The following is a 24,374-nucleotide window of genomic DNA, read 5'->3' as shown; positions in this document are numbered from 1 at the left end:
TTAATGAATAAAAACTTCTTATAGCCTTATACCTGCAATATCTAACTTTTCTAAGAGCGTTTTCGCACTTACCTTAAGCCGGAGTGACGTCCCTCTTCACCGTGCAGCGTCTGCACGGTTTTCGCACTAATTGCTCTGCAGAACCTGGAAGAGCCGCAAAGTCCCGCGGCTTTTGCGTCGCAAATGTAAACCGCCATAAACCAGTTTACATTTGCGACGCAAAAGCTGCGGGACTTTGCGGCTCTTCCAGGTTCTGCGGAGCAATTAGTGCGAAAACCGTGCAGACGCTGCGCGGTGAAGAGGGACGTCGCTCCGGCTTAAGGTAAGTGCGAAAACGCCCTTTGACTCTAAATACTCAATATCTGTTAGAGATCTCTAGCACAGCTTATGGCTAGTCTGCCTCAGAGATGCTTTTGGTTCTCTGATGCAAGCACGCAAGATGGTGGCAGATTTGTGAACCTTATATAAGTTTCTGGCCTGAGAATCTAACTCATCTCAATATTCATCTCTTTCCCAGGTCATCTTAGCCCTTTCCCACAAGCTGGACCTGCAGATGGTCTGGCTGATGTCCGCTTATCTTCTAAATCTGTATATCTCAGACCAAACTACAGATAAGTTCCTGTGAGAAAATTCTTCCATCTGCATTTCTCAGCTTTTCTAACAAATCTAACTTCAGCAGAATATCATCCTGAAATAACCTCTCAACTGGGCTAATTCTCCCTCTCGGCAGCTAAAATCTAGAAGCTTCTAAGCATTAGTACTTCCCTAAATATTTTAAACAATATAAAGACATAAATCATGAAATTAGTGAACCAGTTTTAATTTTTTCCACCACACAGGCGTGTCCCCCCTGGCAGAGCCAAGCTGCACTTGGGAATTCACCCTTTGTGAGCAGCTGGGGAACCCAGCCTCCCTGACTTCCAGTGCTGAGAATCTGGACCCCCTTAAACAAAAAATCCTGGTTGTGGCCCCACCATATTTGAAATCCGGGCTCTGGCCCTGACTGCTGGACAGAACATTTATGATGGGATGAAAATTGCACGGAGAATCCACAGAAAGTCCTCACAGTTCGCTGCTTGCAAGAACAATGTGCAAGCATCACACATGTAGGAGTTTTTAATTACCAACGTCCTCTTGTGTGGAGCAGAGAATGTCTGCTGGATTCAACATTACTGTGTAAAGTGCTCTTCAGACCCAGTAGTGACATCGAAGCTCAGCTAACGATCCTTGATAATAACCTACCTGTCCATGTTCCGTGAGCCCCGTGGCGCAGAGTGGTAAAGCTGCAGTACTGCAGTCGGAACCCTCTGCTCATGACTTGAGTTCGATCCCCGGTGGAAGCTGGGTTTTCAGGTAGCCATCTCCAGGTTGACTCAGTCTTCCATCCCTCCGAGGTCAGTAAAATGAGTCCCCAGCTTGCTGGGGGGAAAGTGTAGATGACTGGGGAGAGCAATGGCAAACCACCCTGACGTAATACTTGTGGACAATCACATAAATGTGGTGTCCAAACTCATCATATACACAATGTACGCTTGGTGTCAGATTTGAAATTTGTGTGGGAAAAGAATTACCAATGTTATGCAGAAAAGACCCTAGCCAAGGATGCAGCTGTAGAGAAAAACATGAGAAGGGCTTGAGGGGAGAGAAATGCACATCTACTAAAGCAGGCTTCCCAAACTTTTCCCCCCTGTGGCACGGTTATTTTTACACTTCTCCTTCATGGCCCACTAAAATTCAGGGGTGGAGCCAGGAGACTTTGGGGGTGGAGCTAGGAGACACCCTGTAAAAAGTCTGCCGTGAAAACATTGGTCGTTTTCGCACTTAGCGTTTGCTCCCCTTATTCCACGGCGCAATTATGTCCGGCTCATTTTCCTCGTTTTCGCACATGGACTCATTTGCGGAGTCGCTTTCCATGAAGCCCCGGCTCAAATCGTTTTCCCACTGGCATCGACTTGAGTTCGATGCCCTGTCAATCATTTTTTTTTAAGCGCAAGTCTGGTTGCGTAAGGACGTACTAACGTAACATTGAGCAATCACAGCTGTTCCTTCCCCTTCTTTTCGTGGACAAACCGCATCACGTGTGCTGCTGCTGCTGCTTATGGATTGGCTGCAGCTGTAGTCTCCACAGCCCTTTATGTATTAACAGAAGCATTCACAGTGGAGAATCCTAGCACTAGATTCCCCCCCCAAATTCTGAAGTTGCGAAATATCGCAATAACGAAGAGAGAGAAATCGAGGGGTTTGTGTGTGTGTGTGTGTGTGTGTGTGGCAGCTTCTTCCTTTCCCAGCCTCGCTCCCTCCCGGGTGGCAAAGCTGGGATTTCCTCCGCGCTCTTCCCCCTCCCCGGCTGGCGCTTGCAACGGGGACCTGACTGATTCCTGCTGCCAGAGCTCCCCCCCCCCGCCCCATTCTCTCCTTCCCCTTCTGTGGCGCGTGTGAAGAGCGAGCTCGCGTCTATTTTCTAACCGAGCGGAATGTAGCCAGGGAGAAGAATGCAGGACTCCAACTTCCCATTTTATACATGGCGATTTTGTGCAGGTCCAGAAATCCTGGTGGCATAGCTGAGGGAGGCATTGCCTTTTTAAATCACACACACATGAACGCTTTGGCCCGCGCCGGCACTAGATTTCCCCCCCCCCCAACAATGGTCGTTTTCGCATTATCGAGATAACGCAACAGCGAAATAACGCAACTAAAGTCAATAATAATAAAAAAATTCTAACGAAACCAATTGAAGTGGCAATTGAGGCTATTCCAGGAGGGTTTTTTTTTTCTATTTGTTAATTTCGAAATATCGCTATTACGCAAGAAATATGAAGTTTAAAAAAAAATGGCCGTGCGGGCACTTTTGGGAAGCGCCGCGAACGGCTGATGATTGGTCAAGGAGGTGGATGGGGTGGGAGGACGGAAAGGGAGAGGGTGACGCCCACAAAGCAGTCGATCCGGCGTGGATGGATTTCCCACAGCAAACTCCGAGGAGTGGATCTGGTGTGGATCCGGAGGTTTTCAAACACTCCGAAAGCATGTTGAAAAACATACTCCGGCGTGAAACCCCTGAAGCGCTGGAGCAAACCGCAGCGCCGGAGCAACAGGTGCGAAACCCAGGAAAAGATCCGGAGGTAAATGGGGTGCTACGCCGGAGTAGACGCTAGTGCGAAAACGCCCATTGTGAAAGCAACGTCACCCCAGAGTCGAAAACAATTGGTGCTTGCACAAGGGACTACCTTTACCTTTTACCATGCTCCATGCGAGTTTCCCTGGAGCGACGCTTGGATCATCCTTAAAAATGTGGTTCAGTCGTTGTAATAGGGACAGGTTACGGGTGAATTCCCTGATATGAGCAACCAGGTTTTTTTTTTAATCATCTTGCCTTTTGAGCCTTGGATTTTGTTCTGCCCCCTCTGTGCTACCTCTGAAGCGATGCATTCAAAAATGTCAATGTTTCTGTGAGATTTTTTCAGTGCCTCTCGCACCTTATGCTCTCCCCACAGCCTGAGTAGATCTATAGTCTCCCATTCACGCCATGAGATGCTTCGCCCTCCGTCACCTTGCCTAATGCCACTATCCATCTCCAACCACTGTGGTGTTTAGAACAGAATGGAAGGGAAAGGAGCTCACAATCCTATCAGTAGACCACTCCCTCAAAAGTCATTGCCAAATGACTGGGGATGTACCTCAAAATTCTGATGAGTTCTGCCCAGAAAACCTGTGACAAGACTGGTTTGTGCCTTACAATACAAATTTGAACTGAAAACGAAAGCAAAACAAAGGGAGGGGCCGTTCTCTGAAGCCCTTCCTGTTTCCTGCTTCCTGCTCAGCCTTAAAGGCACATATTTTAAAAACGGACCTGCAGGAGCTCTAAAACTACATGGTGATTGAGGGGGGTGGGGCTTTCCTTGCCGGCCAGCTGGCTGGGGGCAGGGAGAAACCTGTAAAAATGGGGGATCCCCTGCTGGGACCTGGGGACTGGGAAGCCTGCCTAATATGCAAAGGAGTTCCTGCTACAAAAAAAGCCTTGGTAGCAGGTTGCATATTAGGCTACACTCCCTTGATGCAGCCAATCCTCCAAGAGCTTACAGGGCTCTTAGTACAGGCCCTACTGTAAGCTCTTGGAGGATTGGCTACAACAGGGGTGTGTGGCCTAATAGGCAAAGGAGGTCCTGCTAGAATTCCTTACAGGGCTCTTAGTACAGGGCCTACTGTAAGCTCTTGGAGGATTGGCTACAACAGGGGTGTGTGGCCTAATATGCAAAAAAGCGCCTGCTACAAAAAAAAGCCCTGAATAACTTTAATTTTATGTTTTTATTAACAAATGTGAAGCTTTAGAGTTCACATACATATTATAAAAATGTTACAAAATATGACATTTTGAGTCCCAGAAGTGAGACCTCTGTTGGGCAAACAGAGTCAGGGCAGTTAAGCGTCATAGTAGCAAGTCTTCTCAAGGTCTCTAATACCATATACACCACCGGGAATTGTTGCATAGTTAAAATATTGACATCAACTGATATTCAATCAAATGAAACAAAAGTCCATTAGCACCTTAAAAGACTCAAAACATTTATTTCAGCATTGGTCTTTATGGTGCCTCTGGACTTCTGCTCCGTTTTGCTATATCAGACTGACACATTTTCCCCTTTGCAGCTAATGTTCGGTTGCAGACAAGCGTGAGTTGGTTACGTTTAATCAATCATTACTTGGTTCTTAAAAATAGGAAGTCAGATGTAGGTCCAGGAGCAATTACATAGTTAGGAAGGATAAGGCAGACATGAGGGTTGCATAACTCTCTGAGTCAGCTGGTTATCACCAAGTTTATGAGATCAGTTTGTAATGGAGACTATAGCCCATGAGCTGTTGTTCTGTAATTATTGTAAAGAGAGAGCAAATAATTGCTCCATCTTTAGTTACTGCACTAGGCTGCTCCACACAAATGTATGGACCTTTTTGCTGTGTACAAGGTACATATTACTGGAAAAGTGGCTACTTTTTCAAATTTAGCCACTGAGACACGATCCAGGATGGTGAGGGACTTCCGTTACCCCAAACATATACAGATACTATAAATTCTTTGTTTTAACCACTGCAATGAACGTTGACTGTCTAGTAAAGAGAATTGATTTATAATATTGGTTTCTTTTGATAAGTCACAGAGTGGGTGCCAGTCTCTTGCTCAGAAAAGGACCCGCTTATTGACCATTCGGACCACCTGGCATTCCCAGAAGGGTGAGAATACTTGACAGGCTTGAGGAGTTGCAAGGATGTGTCTGCTCTTGTTTTCTTTGGAATGCATATTCCTAAGCTGTGTCACACACCAAACCTCCCTGAATGTGGAACAGACACAGGGGTGTGTGTTTGGGGTGGTGGTGGAGTCGGAGTGGTCTGAGGGGAAGGCAACACAGCAGAGGAAAAGAAGCCTCTGCAAACGTACTGTGTAGATCTGTGGGAGGGAGCCAAGAAGAACACGTGCATGTGAGAAGTTGTTGTCCTGTGAGCTTTGGGGTGTGCAGAGATGATCGTTTCTGTGGACAAAGGGGAGCACACTGCCCACTTTCTAGGCCCAGTATCAAGCCTCCTAGACAGAAAGAACATGGTTTGAGGGCTTACAATACAGCATCTTTGCTGCAGTGAAACAACATCTCTTCATTGCCTGGATGGGAACGGCACGTACAGTGCTTTGAGTTGTATGCAAGATGGGTAGGATATGAATGGAATAAATAGTTCATGGAACCAATATAATTATGGGATGTAGGGCTCCTTCTTGTGTGTGTGCATGTGTGTGCTATAGCGATTTCTGATTTCAGGCCCTCCCTTTTGTGGTTCTAGAGAATTCAATGGAGATGTTGGCGTGGATCCTTCCATCCTGTTCAGCCAAGTTTGAAGCCATCCTCTAGGCCAGGTTTTAAGGTTGCCTAACAATTGGCGGGAGGGTTGGGGGAATGCAACTTTGTACGAGTTTGGTGGGGTTTTTTGGTTTTTTTAAGGTAGCTTCAGGTATTTACTGTCGGTGCCGATGGGTATCTCTAGGAATATTCAGTAATGCTAATGGTAAAATCAAAGCATTTCTGGCAATGTGGTAAAATGGCAGGCAATGGGACTTTGGTCCAGCAGGCAGGGATACCCTGCCCCCCTCAGGGACTTGGCGGCCTGTCTGAAGGATCCATCCTCCAGCAGAATTGGTAACGCTGTTAATTTTACTAAACCGATGGCAATCAGCCCCTGGTGCAGTTCAGTTTTACTTCTAAGGGAAATGCTGATGTCTCTTCACCGCCTCTAACAGAGTCAGTCGGCTTTTGTAAGTCCATTTCCATGCTCTTTTTCAAAAGGGGACTTGAACGCAGTCCTTCTTTCTTATATCTTTCAAGCTCTCAAAGGTAAAATAGACTACCTCACAAGCACAGTCTTGTCATGTAGACTGTCCCCATAGGATACAACTGAGAATTTCACTCGCCAAGTTGTGCCAGGGTGGCTCAACTCAGCAACTGACTGAAGGCATTTAAACTTTAAATGTGTTCAGTTCACTTGTTGAGTTACTCCACAGTGGCGGCCCGACTCAGCAAGCAAACCGAAGGCATTTAGCCATGCCCAATAAAAGCTGAATAATGTTGGCTTTTCAAAATTTGGTAACCAAAGTCAGATCTCTGATTTATTCGACTCAGTGGGGCATCAACGGCAGACCTGGCAATTTTTTAGTGGGGGAAGCAACATGGGGCAGACACAGCAGCTTCCTGCACAGCCCCCCAAGCAGAGCACAAGGAAGCCAAGAGCTTCTCAGAGTTGAGGCAGAGAGGAAAGCTTCAACGGCCTTTAGTAAATAACCAATCATTTGCTTTCTGATATAGCTGTAAAACTAACCTGAAAGCTTCAAAATAAATCACTGTGTAAAACTGTATAGCGCGTACCTGCTAAAAATGAAACCTGCATCAGCTGAGTTGTGAATATGTATTAAGGTTGTAACAACCAGCAAGAATGAACTTTTTAATGTAGAAAACCATGATTTAAGTCAAGCCTTCCTGACTTGTGATTTAAATCATGGTTTAAATCAATTTGATTTAAAACAAGTCCATCCTATTTAACAGCATAAAATGCGTAATTTATAACAGCATATAACATTGTACAATTTGGCATATTTATGGACTTTAGAAGAGTAAATGCACTACTTTTTCCTAGCAGAATGGTGACTATACTGCCTTAGTGCCCACATTTTAGGTTTTGCCACTGGAGACAGGGGGAAAAAAGCGGAAAATGCAAAGCCACTTCTATGGTAAAGAGAAAAACGTGTATTATGTGCACAGGCGAGGGTTGCCAAGCCCAATTCAAGAAATATCTGGGGACTTTGGGGGTGGAGCCAGGAGACTTTGGGGGTGGAGGCAGGAGACATTGGGGGTGGAGCCAGGAGCAAGGCTTTGACAAACATAATTGAACTCCAAGGGAGTTCTGGCCATCACATTTAAAGGGACAGCACACCTTTTAAAATGCCTTCCTTCCATAGGAAATAATGAAGGATAGGGGCACCTTTTTTGGGGCTCATAGAATTGGACCCCCTGGTCCAATAGTTTTGAAACTTGGGGGATATTTTGGGGGAGAGGCACTAGATGCTATACTAAAAATTTGGTGCTTCTACCTCAAACAACAGCCCCCCCAGAGCCCCCGATACCTCCAGATCAATTCCCCATTATACCCTGTGAGAATCGATCTTCAGATAGGGAATAATGAAGTGCCTAGCAGACATTTCCCTCCCCCCCTTTCTGGCTACTCTGAAGCGAGGGATTGGCATCTCTACTCACGAGTTGCTGCTAACTTCTTCAAAGTAACACAGACACACCATCCCAAGAGGATGCCTTTCCAATCGGAGACTGGAGCCTCTGGAGGTGGAAAGTCCAATGGTGGCTTTGGGGGTGGGGCTTCCCCCCACTGGCCAGCTGACTGAGGGTGGGAAGGAGCCTGGGAAAGCGGAAAAAACCCCGCTGGGACCTGGGGATTGGCAAGCCTAGCAGAGGCACAGTTTTAGAGTCACAACAGGACTAGCAGCACATGTGGATACTGAATTACTCTTTATAACACTGAACTCTTCAGTGGTATATTATTGTCATACACATACATTTAAACAGTAAACGTGTCCTTGACAATTGGTTTTGTATGTCTGCAGTGTACACAGGCATTGTCTTGCTATAGAAATCTTCATTCTACACACTCTGTGTTATGCCAAAACATTTCATTTATTCTGTAAGAGAAAATATTTTATGGGGAGGTTTTTGTTTTCCAGAGCTTCACAGAATGTTTAGTTTCCACAGAACTTCCATTCTGTACACTCTACGATGTTTCCCACTCCAAAACAGCCATGGGCCCTTGTTTCTTCTGCTGTGGGGCTCCATGTGCACTGACTGTAGCATGTGATGCCCCACAGAGGGACAAAAAGGGCCCTTGTAGCTGTTTTGGCTCAGGAAAACAGCACGGGAAGGAAGGCTGAAGCTCCTCTGTCTTCCCTGTGCAATGCTATGAAGCCAAACTTGACCCTGGATAACTTGGGAGCTTCCGTTTCTGAATGGTAAGTGTTGGGTCAGGGGATTTCCGATCCAAATTTATGCCACTTGTATAATCTAGTTTGGCCCTATGCTTCCCAAATGGCTATAGAGTTACCAAAAATCACTCTACGAGAGTAGCATCCATTTTTGGTTTTTGTCTTTTACTTGGCATGGATACGTTAAGCTGGTCAGTCAAAGAGGCAAGCCTGACTAATAAGCATTAGGGAATCCACCTTGTGTCTACGGGGCTTTTTGAAGTATAATAATTTCACTATCCTATCTTGGTGAAGAATCAGTCTTTTGAAGTCCCAGCTCCAGCCAAGAATGAATTTAATATGAAGCTTAAACCCTCAGGGGGGTCAGGGAGGGATGGGCAGGTTGAGAATTTTATTACTTCCATTAGCAGATGTTGCCATGGGTATTGAGTCAGATTCCTGAATGGCAACTTTCCCGTTTTATGCAAAAACCAGAGTCTGGAATGGGTGATAATAATTTCAGTTTAGGTTTGGGAAGGACAGCGTATAACACACCTCTAAGGCAGAGTCAGAATTCTTATTCATGTCTTATTAGTCTAATAAAGGATCTCTCATAAAGAGAGATTTCTGTTCTGAAAATGTGTGGCAAGGGGCCATTGTCTCAGCTTGCTTCCCAGCTCATCAGTCATCAGTTATGAATCCTTGTGGACCAAAAACCTCCACTGTTATCTGCTAAGGGAGTTTGTGTTGAAGCCTCCGGGATATCCTAGGATAAAATTCCTCTGGGAACATAGCTCTCAGAGAACATTCACAGTCCAGCTTCTGTGAGCAAAGGAGAAGTAAGTTTGACCGGGAAGGAGTAAAACGTCACAGATATTCAGCAGATAGGAATAGCTGAGTGAGCTGAGCAAGAGTGAATTAAGGCATACAGCCCTCCTGGTAGCTGTGGCAGGGGCTTAGAGGTAGAAGAGCTGCAGAGTAGGAAGCGGTCTGAGAAGGAAATCCAAATGATTGTGTGAAATGTCATAGGAACCCCATACGAACCCCAGAGAGCACTGAGGTCAGCAGGGAAAGACCTGTTGACTATCCCAGGGCCGAAGGAAGCAAGACTGCAGAGTACCCGTCCTCGGGCCTTCTCTGTTGTGGCCCCACACCTGTGGAACCAGCTCCCAGAGGAAGTACGGGCCCTGCGGGACTTTGACCGTTTCCGCAGGGCCTGCAAGGGCCTTCCTCTTTAGTGAAGCCTTCACCGACTAAACACTGAGAGTCTGCTTAAATGATCTTTGTTATTGGTCAGAACAGCACCAGGATGTAAATTGTATTGTTTTATTGCTTTTAGAATTTTAATTAATTTTTATCTACTGTTAAGGTATTGTATCATTTGTTATATTGATTAATGTTGTTAGCCGCCCTGAGCCTGCCTCGGCGGGGAGGGCGGGATATAAATAAAAGGTATTATTATTATTATTATTAGGAGTTAAGGGCAAGAGAGAATGTATGTTGCTAGGGAGGGGGGAGGACACGGCCGACCGCTCGAGCTAGTTGAGTCAGGAGTTGTTGTGTATGAGGACTAAAGTGAAGACTTAATAGGTTGTCCCTGCCTGGCTCATTGGAGCCATAAGAATGGAGCTCGGGGACTCGGGAACAATGGGCAGCAGGATCCAAATCCCTGCTGCCCCACACCAATTACAGCCCCCCTGCTGGTTTGAATGATCCAATAATGTGCTTGCATGGGAACCCTGAGTTGTGTATAATTGGCCCCGCTGGCCCAGTTCCCCAGTCTTTGAGTGCAGTCCTATACTGTGCTGTACATAATAGAGCTGATGATCGCTATCACTTTGCCTCTTTAATGCATCGAACCCACTATATTATAGGAGGGTTAAAGAAAGCACACAGGCAGCCTGGAAAGGGGGAGTTTGATGAGAAATAGAGGCCAGATGTTTGCCAGTTAATTTTAGGCAATTCCTTTGCCTTCAGGCATTTAAGCCAAGCAAAGGGGAAGCTTTGGTCTCACTAACCTTTTTGGCATTCTGCTTGAGCGCTGGGACACCCACATGAAACACGCGTTCAGCTCAACATTATACAGATTTAAGTTTTAGCTCTTAACCTATTTTCAGGAGTCCCAAGGAAGAGCAAATATACAGCAGTACAGTTGCTGCTATGGAGACCGAGATATTGGAATTACAGTTTTTGAGTTATTTGATTTATAACCCTCCGTCCCCTCAGGCAGATGACAACAGTAACAATAAAAACATTTTAAACAATAAGTATAAATTAACATTAAGAACAAGGTGTAATATCAGCATCAGAGGGCAGCCAAAACATTGGAACAAGTTAGTACACCCCAGGGTGGGTTTTGCATCAAGCGCAACAATAGATGTTAAAATAATACAGGGGAGCAGGACAAATTGGACAAGAAAGAGAGAGCATGAGGGGAGGCCAATCCAGATGGTCACCACAGTTGATTTGCCATCGAGGGCACCAACTTTTCAAGTCCAGTGCTTGAGGGGCTCGGGAACAATTGTAGACCCCTACCACAGGGTGACATTTCCCTTGATCACTGCGATACTGGAATGAAATTTGGCATGACGATTTGTGATATACTGAAACATCTGGGGTTTTTTTTATGGGAGAAGATTTTTCCTCTCCCTTGACCTTCTTTCTGCTGAAATCAAGGAACTGGATCTCTGTCTTCTCAAGGAGCACCTCTCATTGTTTAGCAGCCTGGGTGGTGTGTCAAAGATGAGGGCCATAACTGTTCCCTAAGGCATAATGCCTGGCTGTGCTCCATCACATTGAGCTTCAGGCCACATTAGCGGATTGATGAGGAAGGCCCATCCTGTGGTAAGACTAATGGCACTCTGGAGAGGGTACAGAAGTTAACAGAAGCATATTCCTTGGATGTCCTCTTCTGCCATCCGAAAACTGCAACTGTGGTTTGTGTCTTTTGACCAGACTAAATCATTTCACTCTTCCTAACATTACACAGGTTCTACTATGTGCAAACCCTTCTTTTTCCAAGCCTCATTTTATTTGCAGCTCTTTCAGACATTTATGGTGTCTAAGTGGGGTCTTTGATTCCGACCTACCTGTCTCCTCCCAAGTTGTCCCATGCCTTGATCACCCTATCAATGACAACATCTGAGACTTCCCTGCCATGAAGCTGGGGTGTGCAATAGAATTTGTTTTACTTTTCCACAGTATGCTGTGGACAAATATTGCATTTCAAGAACATGTTTAAATGTGCCTAATTTCATTCACAATTAATATGCTAAAATGTGTTTGAGGATAAAGCACAATTCAAGTGTTCAATATTTTCCATGCTACAAAAGTAACTCAGTACCTAAGCATGCTACTAGTACTTTTTTGACTTTATGTGACAAGATCTGTTCAAGTTGTACACTTTGTTTACTGCAATATTTGTTTTCTTTTCAATTTTTGTTTTCATACCTCTATGACAACAAAAATTAACATACGTATAATGAACCAGGCAATAGAAGTGCTCCTGGTCTTCTAAAGGGTCTGGGACAGGGGTGTCAAATGTGTGTCCCAAGGGCCAGATCAGGCCCCCGGATGGCTCCTATCAAGCCTGTGAGCAACTCACTGTCATCTGCTTCCTTCTCTTTCTCTCTTGCTTCCTTCTGCATCACAACTTGCTTTGTCAGGCTTGCTCAATCGCACAGGAGCTGTAGAACAAAGCCTCTGTTTTCTCCATTGGCTGACCAGCACATTTCATGGGTCTTGGACTCAAAGCATTGACCATGAAATTTCTATAATGAATGTCAATAAATCAAAAATAGGTTTGCAACTTACAGATACACACCTGAACAACACCTGAACAGCATACTGAAGACTGCTACAGCACAGTCATTGTCTCCAGATTTTGATGCAATAATTCAGAGCAAGAGGTGTCGGTTACCAGAAACTGTTAAATAAACAAAATATTGCAGAAGCGGTAATCTTTTAAGCATATTTTTTTTAAAAAATCTTTAATTGTGTTAGCCTGTGTCCTTTACAAAGTTTATATCTCCACTACCCGGCATTACATTTTATGACAGACATGGCCTGGCCTGATAAGATCTCATTTATGTCAGATCTGGCCCTCATAACAAATGAGTTCGACATCCCTGGTCTAGGTTGTTCTACTCCTAATACTTCACCATCTTCGATTTTTATAATTTTTATTGATTTTAATTACAAAAAGAAGAAGCAGAAGCAAAGATAAATAAAAGGGGGGAAAGGGCATGTACAGAGTGGGAAAAACCGAAACAAAGAAAAGTACAAATATATCAATTATAATTCTACCTCCAAACAAAATACCCAGTTTGTTCTACCTGCAAGTATGAAGTTCTCCATATATTTTACCATCCTTGTCTTTCATTATATTTGTTTTACTAAACTATTACTAGCAATATAAGTCTAAACAATTCTTCTTCAACACAAATAAGTATAAACAATTCAAAGCCATCTCGATACAAGATTGGCTGATTTAGCTTAACCATGTTAAGAGCACAGATTAATTTGTTAGCTTGACAATATCCGTATTAAAATAAGCACATAAAAATCATATCTTTATCCCTAATAAGTTAAAAAATACAACATAATAATTTGTCTATCGCAGTATAAGCAATAGAGAAGCATATTAAAAACAAATCTGCCAGATTACAAAATAATTGTGCTGTCTGCCTTTTTAACAATTAATCCCACTCTTATATCAGTATGAGCAATTTCTCCAAACAAATATACTGAAAATAAATCTGCCATATAAGAATAAATGTGTTGTCTGCCCTCTTTACCATTGATCCAAATTAACTATATTTATCTAACATTTTAACACCTTTCCATTCTTAGGATCTTCCTTGGCCTTTTAAGGACACATGTCAGTTCTTATTAATAATTCCGTATTTATTTACCCACAAGGAAAACCAGAACTCAGGAATCCTTCTTCCCAGGAAAATGTTTAAATCTTAATTTTAGCTTCTTAACTTAGCCATATTAAAAATACAAATTCACTTATTGGTTCAACAATATCATCATTACAGTAGGCATAAAACATATATCTTTATCTGTTAGATGCAAACCAAATTGAAAAATAATTATGTTATCTATCTACCTAAGTATATAGCCCAAAAATTCCACCTAGCCTTTTAAAATCATATATGTGTTCTTACTATAAGTTCCATATCCAACTGCTCACCAAGTTACAATTTGATTACGTGATCTATCTTCTTAAAATTTAAAAACTTTTTGATCCCTTTTGCTTCTATTTCAATATTACTCCGAAGAAAACCAACTTGATATAACCCAGACATCAGACTTTGCCTTTTAAATCGCATGTCAATTCTTATTGAGAGTTTCATTTCCAACTATCCACAGAGGGGAAAACGTTCAAGAGTCCTTCTTCCTGAAAGATTTCCACATCTTAATTTGTTGGCTGGGATGCACCTTCTCTCTTCTCAATGCAGCCACTCGTCTCGGTAATGAGGAGAAGAATTCTGCGCCATTTGTTCCTCTCAGCAGGACTTCACTCAATCTTGATTTCTGGTCTTGTTTTGTAACTGCACCATAAGGATCCGTTTTGGTTTTCTTTTGTTTGTTTTGGAACGGATCACTTTCCCATTCTGATTCCGCAGACGTTGCCATGTAGATTTGAACTCAGCACTCAGCTCATGTAGATTTGAAACTTTGCTAGCTTTCAGCATAAAAGCTCCCATTTGCTTTCTGATCAACTGCATTAATGAACCAAGATCCTGTTTCAGAGAGGTAATATTCCATAATATATCTTTTTTTTATCAGACATTTCGCTTGGCAGTGCCATTTTTCTCTGTCAGCAAACTCATTCTCGTAATCCAAGTTGAAAAGTAGTTTAAAGATCCTGTTAGATCATCATTCCAAATCAGCTCCAACTGAGATTCCAAATGTTATCGTTTCAGTTACAGTCGGACAACAGGGATAAATCTCTCTAAAATATATCTCTTTTATGTTCTGACCTTATTGCAGCCAAATAATAGTCTCTTTAATGTATGTCCAATTATAATCCGGGTTGATTTAAGTATTTGTATTCAGTCCAATTCAAATTATTACCGATACTTAAAATTGCTCTTTGACTTTTCAAGACCTCATTCGCAGGGAAAGTAGGCGTATAGTCGACCTCTATCCCTTCCCTTGAGCTGCCAGCTCGTTGTTATGTAAAAGACCCATTAGCCAGTGGTATTGAAAGCTCACTTACTTGCAGAGTAGAATTGCCATGCTTGGAGTAGAGAGGCGATACATCAAAAGCTTACTGAAAGGAGCGAAAAAAAGCAGTTGGGTGTTCACCTATTTCTGCTGAGTCAGCTATTATGGTGGTGGAGCCTCAGGACATGCAAGAAGAACAGGAGCAGTTGCTGCTGTACCCCTAACTTCCTACAAAAGTCCCATGCCGAAGGAAAACCCCTCCAGGGTCTTCCTGTAGGGGCACCACACATGTGGCGCCCTTCCAGCGGCCTGATTCAAAGGTGCCACAGAAGGACGATCTGCAGACACCCCTGAAGTCAGGGCGACATATCCCAGAAGTTCAATACTTCACCATCCTGGGGGGAGGGATTGTCATTGAATACATCAGATCCCAGAGTTCAGGATGATTACTGACTTCCAGACATCTTCTTACAAATGGGAGCTTGGCACCCTTCTGCTGATCTAAAGATGTTTCCTTTCATATTTCCATTTGGCGGCAAATGTCTATGTTTCACTGTGAGATATGCACAGCACCAATACAAGGCACTTCCCTTTGGCTTCTCCAGGTCACCTTTACGTGTCTTTATGAAGTGTATGGAAGGAGCTGCAGCATACTTTCACTGTCAAGTGATAACTGTCTTTCACAATACAAGCCCCCTCTTATTTTTCCCTCCTTTGCCACACACATACTATTGTGCTCTTCTGCAACCTCTTGACGCTTCAGATGGTGAACTTTCATAATCACCTGTATCAGCAGGTCTCCTTAATGATGATAACAGTGCCTCAAGTGACTCTTACAACATGCTTCACAATGAGGAGTGCAAAATGTGGCGGACATGTTGTCAGTTGGCCTTAGTCATCCTGGGAAAGACAAATCCATGTCATCCCCCTGGAGTTGCTGTCATTTCTTATCTTCTTCCTCAAGCTACAGGAGTGAGTAATGAATGAGGCTACAGCTATAGGGTTGCCAAGTCCCCCGCAGCCTCTGGTGGGGGACTTTTTTTTACATAGCACACACAGTGTGATGACGTCACTCGCAAGTTATGCCACTGTACTGACGATGTCATGTGCTGGCCGCTCCAGGAGATTTCGGTGGTACTCTGTGGTTTTCCCAGATGCTCTAGCAATTTGGAAGGAAAACTCTATGGTGCCGTAGAGTTTCCCTCCCAAATTGCTAGAGCATCCAGGAAAAATAGACAAAAGGAAGTACTACTTTACACAGAGAGTGGATGTGGAATTCACTGCCGGGGGATGTAGTGGTAACCACAGGAATAAATAGCTTTAAAAGGGGATTAGGTAGATTCAAGGAGGATATGTCTGTCAGTGGCTACTAGCCATGGTGACTGAAGGGACTGAAGGCACTAAGCCTCTCAGAACCAGGAGGCACCATCAGGGAAAGGCCTTGACCTCTATGTCCTGTTGTTGACTGTCCAGAGGAACTGGTTGGCCACTGTGAGAGACAGAATGCTGGACTTGATGGACAATTGGCCTGATCCAGGTTAAAGAACATAACAAGCCTGAAGAGCGTCAAGGGAAGCTGGCTGGAACATGCACCTGTGTTCTAGTGCTAGTGCACTGCAGGGGGGGCAGCCAGTTTCATTCTGCACTCACTGGAGTGTCTAAATCCATTTCAAAAGTAGGATCAGATAGAGCTGGGACTGCTTTGGCAGGAAACTAGTGGGAGGGTCAGGGGGGCAGAGGGAACAGGATTGCTTGATGCTGCAATGGCATGTCTGGCTGATAACCCAAAAGTGACGTCAGTGTGTTGCGTGATACTCTAGAAATCTTCCTGATATCTAGTTGTTAACCTAGAGGTTTGCGGAGTGGAGTCCACAGCAATAAACCCTCTAGGCAACGAATGCTTGGATGGTTGTGGCAAGATCCTTGCTGCTCTGGCAGGGGTAGATTGGGTCTACCAAAAGTAATGGACAAGCCAACCCCTGGCTCTGCTCGCCTTGTAATGAACTTGGTTTTTCTGATCATCGTTTGAGAATTCTTTCAAAACTCTGAGATATTTCTGAACTTTCCCCAAGATAATTCAGAAAAACCAAAGGCAGGGGAGCTTGTCTTAAGCCTTTTTTCCTGGTCCTTTTCCTAAAGGTAATGTGCTCTTACAAAGGAATGGTGGAACACAGTATAAGGCAGGGGTGGCCAACTTGCTTAGCAAAAGAGCCACATAAAATAAATGGCAGATGTTTGAGAGGCGCAAGACAGGAAGGAGGGAAGGAAGGCAAATAGATGGGGGAGGGAAGACGGAGGGAGAGATGGAGATGAAACAACTTCAACTTTAAATGCATTCTCCAAGCCTTCAGATGGCTTCACTTGAAGAAGTGATCTAAGGAGAGAAATGCCTTTTCTGAGACAGCTGATGGGGCAGTGGGGGGCTTTGAGAGCCACACAATATGTGTGAAAGAGCCACATGTGGCTTCCGAGCCACGGTTTGGCCACCCCTGGTATAAGGAGTCAGGTGAGACTATCTAGACCTCATCCTTAATGCTTTGACTTAGGGAAATGATTTCCTGTTGGGTCAGTTCTTTTATAAGCAGAAGGCATAGGAAACTGCAAGCCTGAGTGCCCAGGCAGGAAATTTGGGCCTTAAGGATGAGACCCTACAAGGCCTGTCTTCAGCCAGACATCCCCACCATTGTTGTCCCCTTTTCCTCAAAGGTATTTTTTTTGAGAGGGGGGGGGGAATTGTCAGGGAAGTTACCCTGGCCTGAACTTCAAAAGGAGTTGGGTTCAGTTTGTCACAGGCGGTGGATTACCAACTGGAAGGGTTTGTATCCCACCACCAGCTCAGTTTTGAAAATTTGCTTCTAGCTGTAGAAATAACTAATAAAAGGAGGTTTCAGCATTATCCAGGAGGGAAGTTAGCATGGTACAGCTTGATGTTGTCAGATCTTGGAAGTTAAAGAGAATCGGTATTTGAATGGGTGACCACCAAGGAATACTCTGCAGAGGAAGGCAATGGCAAACCACTTCTTCTGCTCACTTGTCTTGGGAAAGCCCCTTGCTGAGGTTGCCATAAATTGGTTGCAAGTTGATGGCACATAGGTGGGTTCTAGTGTTCTTAGCAGGTTTAGGATGATAGAAGAGTTTCTGTTGACTTGGTCTCTTTTTATTAACAGTAGAATGTCAAAGCTCATAGCATAGAAGGAAGAATAAAGTCTTTATTATTTACAGCATTGTTACGAGGGCATAATGCAGAGAACTTAATAGTGTAATTAAAAGAGAGAAGACAGTTTAGTAATTATCTGACTAGGAAACAGTGAATGAAAAGAGTGAGGCATCCAAGGGTTAAAGCAGGGAAAAGAAGAAATTGTGGGCCTTGGGGCAGTGGTGGAGTGAATACTGAACTTTGTGCATGGCATTAGCTGCAGTTACTGTGTGATGACATAGCAGGAATCAGCATGATCAGCATTTTAATGATCGCTGTACCCTGGTGGCGAATTGCCTAATTTACATGAAACATTGCAATGAAATCAGGTTTTATTTACAGCTCTTAGCGGTAGTTATTTTCTACTAACTTCCAAACCCATTGGCAGCATTATGCTCTGGAAATCTAACAATGCTTTAAAGAATGACAGATTTAGAATCATAGAGTTGGAAAGGACCTCCAGGGTTTTCTAGTCCAACCCCCTGCACAATGCAGGAAACTCACAAATACCTCCCCCTAAATTCACAGGATCTTCATCGCTGTCAGATGGCCATCTAGCCTCTGCTTAAAAACCTCCAAGGACGCAGAGCCCACCACCTCCAGAGGAAGCCTGTTCCACTGTGGAATCGCTCTAACGGTCAGGAAGTTCTTCCTAATGTTGAGCCGGAAACTCTTTTGATTTAATTTCAGCCTCTTGGTTTGATTTGATTATAAGGAAATTTCTATGCTACCTTCTATCCAACATAGGGTCTCCAGGGCAGCAAACAATAAAAATGACAATAAAACAAGCTTTTGAAATAAATAGCATTAAAAGAAGGTAAAGAGAAGTCCTCCTTGCAAACACCGAGTCATTACCGACCCATGGGGTGACGTCACATCATGATGTTTTCTTGGCAGACTTTTTACTGGGTGGTTTGCCATTGCCTTCCCCAGCAAGCATATGAACAATTAAAAAGAATAAACAATACATATACAAAGTAAACAAAACATATGTACAAAACATATATGTAATTAAAAGGTCTGCACAGGGAGAAGGGTCAGTGGAGGAAATGGCAAATGAAACAGATATGTCCCCCTGTTGTTAGAAGACCCTGATAGTGGGGAATAGATGAATCTCTTTTGGAAGGGAATTCTGTAATTTTGGTGCTGTGGCCGAGTAGGCTTTTGATTGGGTTGCCAACCATCTAGCAATCAGATGGTGAGGGCACCCAAAAAAGAGCCCCTGAAAATGAGTGCAATTATACATAGCCCTGACTATAGCGACAACAAACTATTTCCTGAACATGGTGAAGGATGTGCATTCATGTTCACACGCATGCCCAAAGACTCCTGTAGTGATAATCTGGAGAACATTTTATACTTGTAATGATCTTCAATCCATGACCCTCAGATTGATACCGGAATTGATGAGTATCTGGAAGGAGGATGAGTAATTTGCAAATATTTCACTAAATTATGTCTCCCAGTTTTGTGACGTGCTCTCTGTACTGATGTTCCAGTGCAGTGCCGAGACCATGATACACCCTCTGAGGATTTAATGAGGTGTACAGTATGGACTCTAATGGGCCAGGCAGAAAAAAAGTGCTTATTACATCATCCAGTCTGTTTATGGACCATTTTGAAATTACCATGACGGATTTTGACAGGATTTTGGGATCTGTGAAGGATACCGCTTGTGCACTCACCCCTGCCTACCGTGACTGCTAAAACCCAGTCCTTTTGAACATATTGATTTACACCAGTTGTGTCAGACATGCAGCCCGCAGGCTGTACCTGATCCCCAGAAGGCTCCTATCAGGCCTGTGGGGAACTCACTGCTGTCTGCTTCCTTCTCCCTGTCAAGCCCAGATATTTGTAATAGTGAAGTCCTTTGTTTTATTTCAAATGAACTACTTTATTTAAAACTCCAAGGTGTTCACTTAACATGGTCTTTGAGAAGACTGAGATATCAGAGGTTACAAGCTGCTATATAGGGTATCATAAACTGTTACAAAAACCCAAACCATTCGGACCAGAGGTTCAAAGGGCACAACTGTAAATTTCTTCTAGGCTACAATAACATTCTATCACCAACCCATGAACTGATAAGGCTTGTGAAGTGCTTGGGATTGCAGGGGAGTTTGGGCATTAGACATAGCAAGGCAGTTTCCGTTATGTAAACATCCTTTGCCAGATGGCAGAAGGTAGGTGGTACAGGGGGGGTGCAGGGAATGGAGGAAAACCAGGACGTATGCTTGACATGAGATCAGCCATCTTTATAATGAGAAATAGATGAGCTTGACACTCCCTCTCTTGCTTCCTCCTGCATCACAGCTTGCCTTGCCAGGCTTGCTCAATCACATGGGAGCTACAGAGCAGAGGCTCTATTTTCTCCATTGGCTGAGGCTCCTCCCTTGAGGAGGAAGGGGGGAGAGGGAGACTTTGCTTTGCCTGGCTGTCTCAATTGCGCAGCAGAACTACTGAGCCAAGCCTCTCTTCAGAGCTCTCCTGGGTGCATCTGGGTTTGCCTCCCCCTTTTCTCTGTATTCATGCCTTCATGATCCAGTCTTTCTAAATAGGAAAGCAATGTGAAGTGAACTATTTATTGAAATATGAGGGTGGAATGAGAATGCTTTATCTAGTCTGGAGGTAATCCAGACTCAGTTCCTAAAACAAATTCGTGCTCTTCCTAGGGGCTCTCCTGCTGCCCTGATGAGGGCTGAAACAGGACTCCCTTCCATAAGAGCACAGGTACACCTAGCTATAATAAAACATTGGAAAAAAAGTAAATCCTCTCATCATACTTCCCTTAATTACCATTCATTTAATTTTCTACTATCAAAAGATTACAGGCATTCTAGATACCTCAACAACATTATCCAGAGTTATTCTATTCCTGATGATCTCCTGGGGCCCAAAACGACAATTCTCAACTTAGGGATTGGATATATTTTTCAAATGCGTTGCTAGATCATTCTCTAATCCTAAAATCTTAAGTAGCCCCCTGGTTCAGGCTAATCAAATCTGATCATCTGTGATCCCCATAACTGGCTAATATCTCCAGCTTTAACATCAGAACATCCTTCACAGCTCTCTGCTTTTGGACTATGCAAACAGCTCTGTTAACTGGTCAACATTCCCACATCCCAACAAAACAATGTGGTTGCATTTGTGGTTCACCTATGATAGAGGACCACCCCCATTATATTCTATCCTGTCCACTCTACAATGCCCCCAGAATTAAATTTCTTTCTGGAGTACTAACCTCCTTAAAAGCATGTTCAGAAACAGAAAAGATTATATTTCTGTTATCTGACAATGATGCTCATGTGTCCTATAGAGTCTCTTTGTTTGCCCTTGCAGCTAAGAAGATAAGAGCAAGAGTAATATCAAATGCTGTAACTTCTTGAGGTTGGCCTTTCTGGGGAACTTTTAAGGTGTTAATTGGAAACTTTGTTGTTCAGATTCAGTTTTGTTTTGTAATGGCCAATGGCTATACACAATAAATTTTTGACTGACTGACTAAGGTGAACTATTTAGATGAGGAATAATGACAAGCCTGTGAGGTGGATTCTTGTTCTCCAGACCAAGTACGGTACACCCAGCACATCGTTCTCCAGACCCAAGTACACCCAGCACATTTTGGCTGGGTATTTTAACCTCAACTTCCCACAAAAGTAGGCTGATACTGACCACTGATACGTGGCTGTCTCTTTGTTCTTGCCTTGCCACATAGGAGTTGTAGTTATTTCTCTGGGGAAGATTATAGTTTTGCAGACAAACACATAGCCCTCAGTCTGTGTCATGGTGCCTTCACATGTTCTTGACCAGCATATGAAGGAACTTATATACAAAAGCTCACAATGCTTGCTTCCTTCTCTTGCTTCCTTCTGCATCACATCTTGCTTTGCCAGTCTTGCTCAATTGCACAGGAGCTGCAAAACAAAGCCTCATATTTTCTCCATTGGCTGACCAACACATTTCATGTTTTCCCCTGAGTCTTGGACTCAAAGCGTTGATCGTGAGAGTTCTGTAATTAATGTCAGGAAATCAAAAATAGGTTTGCAGCTTACAGACACACACCTGAACAACACCTGAACAGCATACTCAGGATTGCTACAGCACAGACATTGTCTCTAGATTTTGATGCAGTAATTTAGAGCAAAAGATGTCAGTTACCAGAGACTGTAATAAACAAAATATTGCAAGAGTGTTAATCTCTTAAGCATTTTTTAAAAAAACCTTTTAATTGTTTGTCTGTATCCTTAAAGATTATATCTCTGCTACCTGGGATTACATTTTATGACACACGTGGCCCAGCCTGGCATTACATTTTATGACACGCAATGTCTCATTGATGTCAGATCTGGCCCTCATAACAAATGAGTTCAACACCCGTTACATTGTATATTCTGCATTGATTTCCAGTGAGAAAGGTGGACAATAAATAGCATAAATAAGTACATCAATATGGGATAAGACAATGTGGACCTTATCCTAAAATCATTCCCACAAATTTCTTCGTGTATTTTTTTTTGTTTTTGCCGTCTAGTCACGGCCAACTCATGGCGACCCCATAGGCTTTTCAAGGCCGGAGACCTTCAAAGGCTGGAGACATTGCCTGCCTCTGCGTTGTAACCCTGGTATTCCTTGAATACTCATGGGCATTCGATGAAATTGCTGAGCAGCCAGGTTAAAACGGATAAAAGGAAGTACTTCTTCATCCAAAGGGTGATTAACATGTGGAATTCACTGCCACAGGAGGTGGTGGCGGCCACAAGCATGGCCACCTTCAAGAGGGGTTTGGATAAAAATATGGAGCAGAGGTCCATCAGTGGCTATCAGCCACAGTGTGTGTGTATGAATAAAATTTTTTGCCACTGTGTGACACAGAGTGTTGGACTGGATGGGCGATTGGCCTGATCCAACATGGCTTCTCTTATGTTCTTATGTTCTTGGTGATCTCTCAACCAAATACTGATGAGGGCTGACCCTGCTTAGGTTTTGAGATCTGATGAGATTGGGCTACCCAGGTCAATTTTAGCTGGCTAGAAACTGTAGCCAGCAGCATTTCAATGTTTCTGGAGGCATTGCGAACATCAGCATGTGTGAATGTTAAAAAAATATTTGTTCTTACAGGAATGAAGAACAAAAGGTGAGATGATGAACTGAGGAATAATCCCCCAGTGTTGTATTTCCCAGATTACTGCATCACAGATTCAGACTCTGGGAGGTTATCTCCGGTTCGTTCCTTTAGTCTCAGTCCTGAAGAGAGTCTGAGCATTAGCTTGCTTCTTGTGTTCTCTCACACCCTGCCTGTGTCCCATGGTACTTCTGCCAGCAGTTTGTGTGTGTGGAGTTATGAATGGAACTAGTTAAAAGCTGTACATCTTCTCCACCCAGAGGTGGGTCTTGCTTGAGTCAGAGTATAAGAAAGCATTGGAAGTTTCAGCGAGTGAATAGTGAGCCTTGAAGCATTACGGCTCTCTGGGGCATTTCTTTCTGGCGGGGATTGCCTCTTCCTCCCGACTGTAAATATTCTCCCTGCACAGGATGTCCGAGAACAAGAGGAAGGGGAGAGGAAGGGGGAAAAAGAACAAAGAAAAGAAGACAAAGGACAAAGAACCAGACCCCGGAGAAGGTACTTTAAAGTTTTCCTGCATCTTCAAAGCCTCCTAGCAAGAGAGCACTCGCTGGCTGGCTTAGCTGATGCAGTTTCTGAACTGTTTTAAAAAAATGTTACTATCAGCCAAAATCAAGTTTGTGTGCTTTCTGGGAACATTCATGATCATGACCAGTATAAAGTCTTCCAAACGTGCCACCTGCAAATGGGTAAGATTGGCAGCTGCCCATTCTTGTGCATTCTCAGTAGTGGCTCCTATTTTATGGCGTGACCCCATGGAGGAGGACAGGAAAGCCTTCAGTCATCCTGCCGAATGTGCAAAACTGTTATGTTCAAGTGGGTATTTTAAAAAAGAGGTGAACTGCAGTACAATGAACTACCCAGGAGGGTGCCTTTATAATGGAATAGGATTGTAGTCTAGTATGATGCTTATTGTGGTCTAGCGTGATGCATCTACTTTTACCGTGTTGCCTTTGTCTTGCAATCTTCTTTCTGCATTTATAGTATACCTGCCTTAGATAGTGTGTTGTTCTCATTCCGATCTAATTATGTGATTGCAGTCCTATTGCACTGGTCATTGAGTTGTAGTGAGAAGGGGAACTAACAGAAATAAAGGGATGAGATGCTGCTCAGAGGGCTTCTTGCGGCTGGACTTTTATCTTGCAGCCGCAGACTTTTTCCTTGAAAGAGACAAACTTAACAGGCCAGGCATGACCTGATTCTGACAGCAGGCTTGTGAAAGTGGTTGCCATTCATGACTTGCGAACGAAGAGCTTGTGCAGGGTATTTCTGTGTTCCCTTTATTGTGAGGCTGCTGCTAAGTGGCTTTGATCTGCTGAGCTATTTGACTGGGCTTGGCTGTTAGAAATAGATTACTGGTTAATGGCCGTACAGGTATGAGT

General features: G+C 43.7%; 1 protein-coding gene across 5 annotated transcripts in view; it reads left to right on the top strand.

Annotated features, from left to right (window-relative positions):
• Positions 1-24,374, top strand: part of NRG2 (neuregulin 2) — a 277,373-nt gene that overhangs the window by 67,607 nt on the left and 185,392 nt on the right. For 4 of the 5 annotated variants that reach the window (XM_060254108.1, XM_060254107.1, XM_060254105.1 and 1 more), the window contains exon 1: positions 23,343-23,490. The exons of the other annotated variant lie outside the window; for it this stretch is intronic. In XM_060254108.1, the coding sequence (XP_060110091.1) occupies positions 23,403-23,490 (88 nt within the window). In that variant the 5' untranslated portion in view covers positions 23,343-23,402. Of the gene's footprint in view, positions 1-23,342; positions 23,491-24,374 lie in introns of those variants that run through there. 5 annotated transcript variants of the gene reach the window in all.

The sequence above is a fragment of the Heteronotia binoei genome, chromosome 14, assembly GCF_032191835.1.
Source record: "Heteronotia binoei isolate CCM8104 ecotype False Entrance Well chromosome 14, APGP_CSIRO_Hbin_v1, whole genome shotgun sequence".
Classification (NCBI taxonomy): Eukaryota; Metazoa; Chordata; class Lepidosauria; order Squamata; family Gekkonidae; genus Heteronotia; species Heteronotia binoei.
The sequence above is the reverse complement of the archived record's forward strand: the minus strand, read 5'-3'. Positions and strand labels throughout refer to the sequence as shown.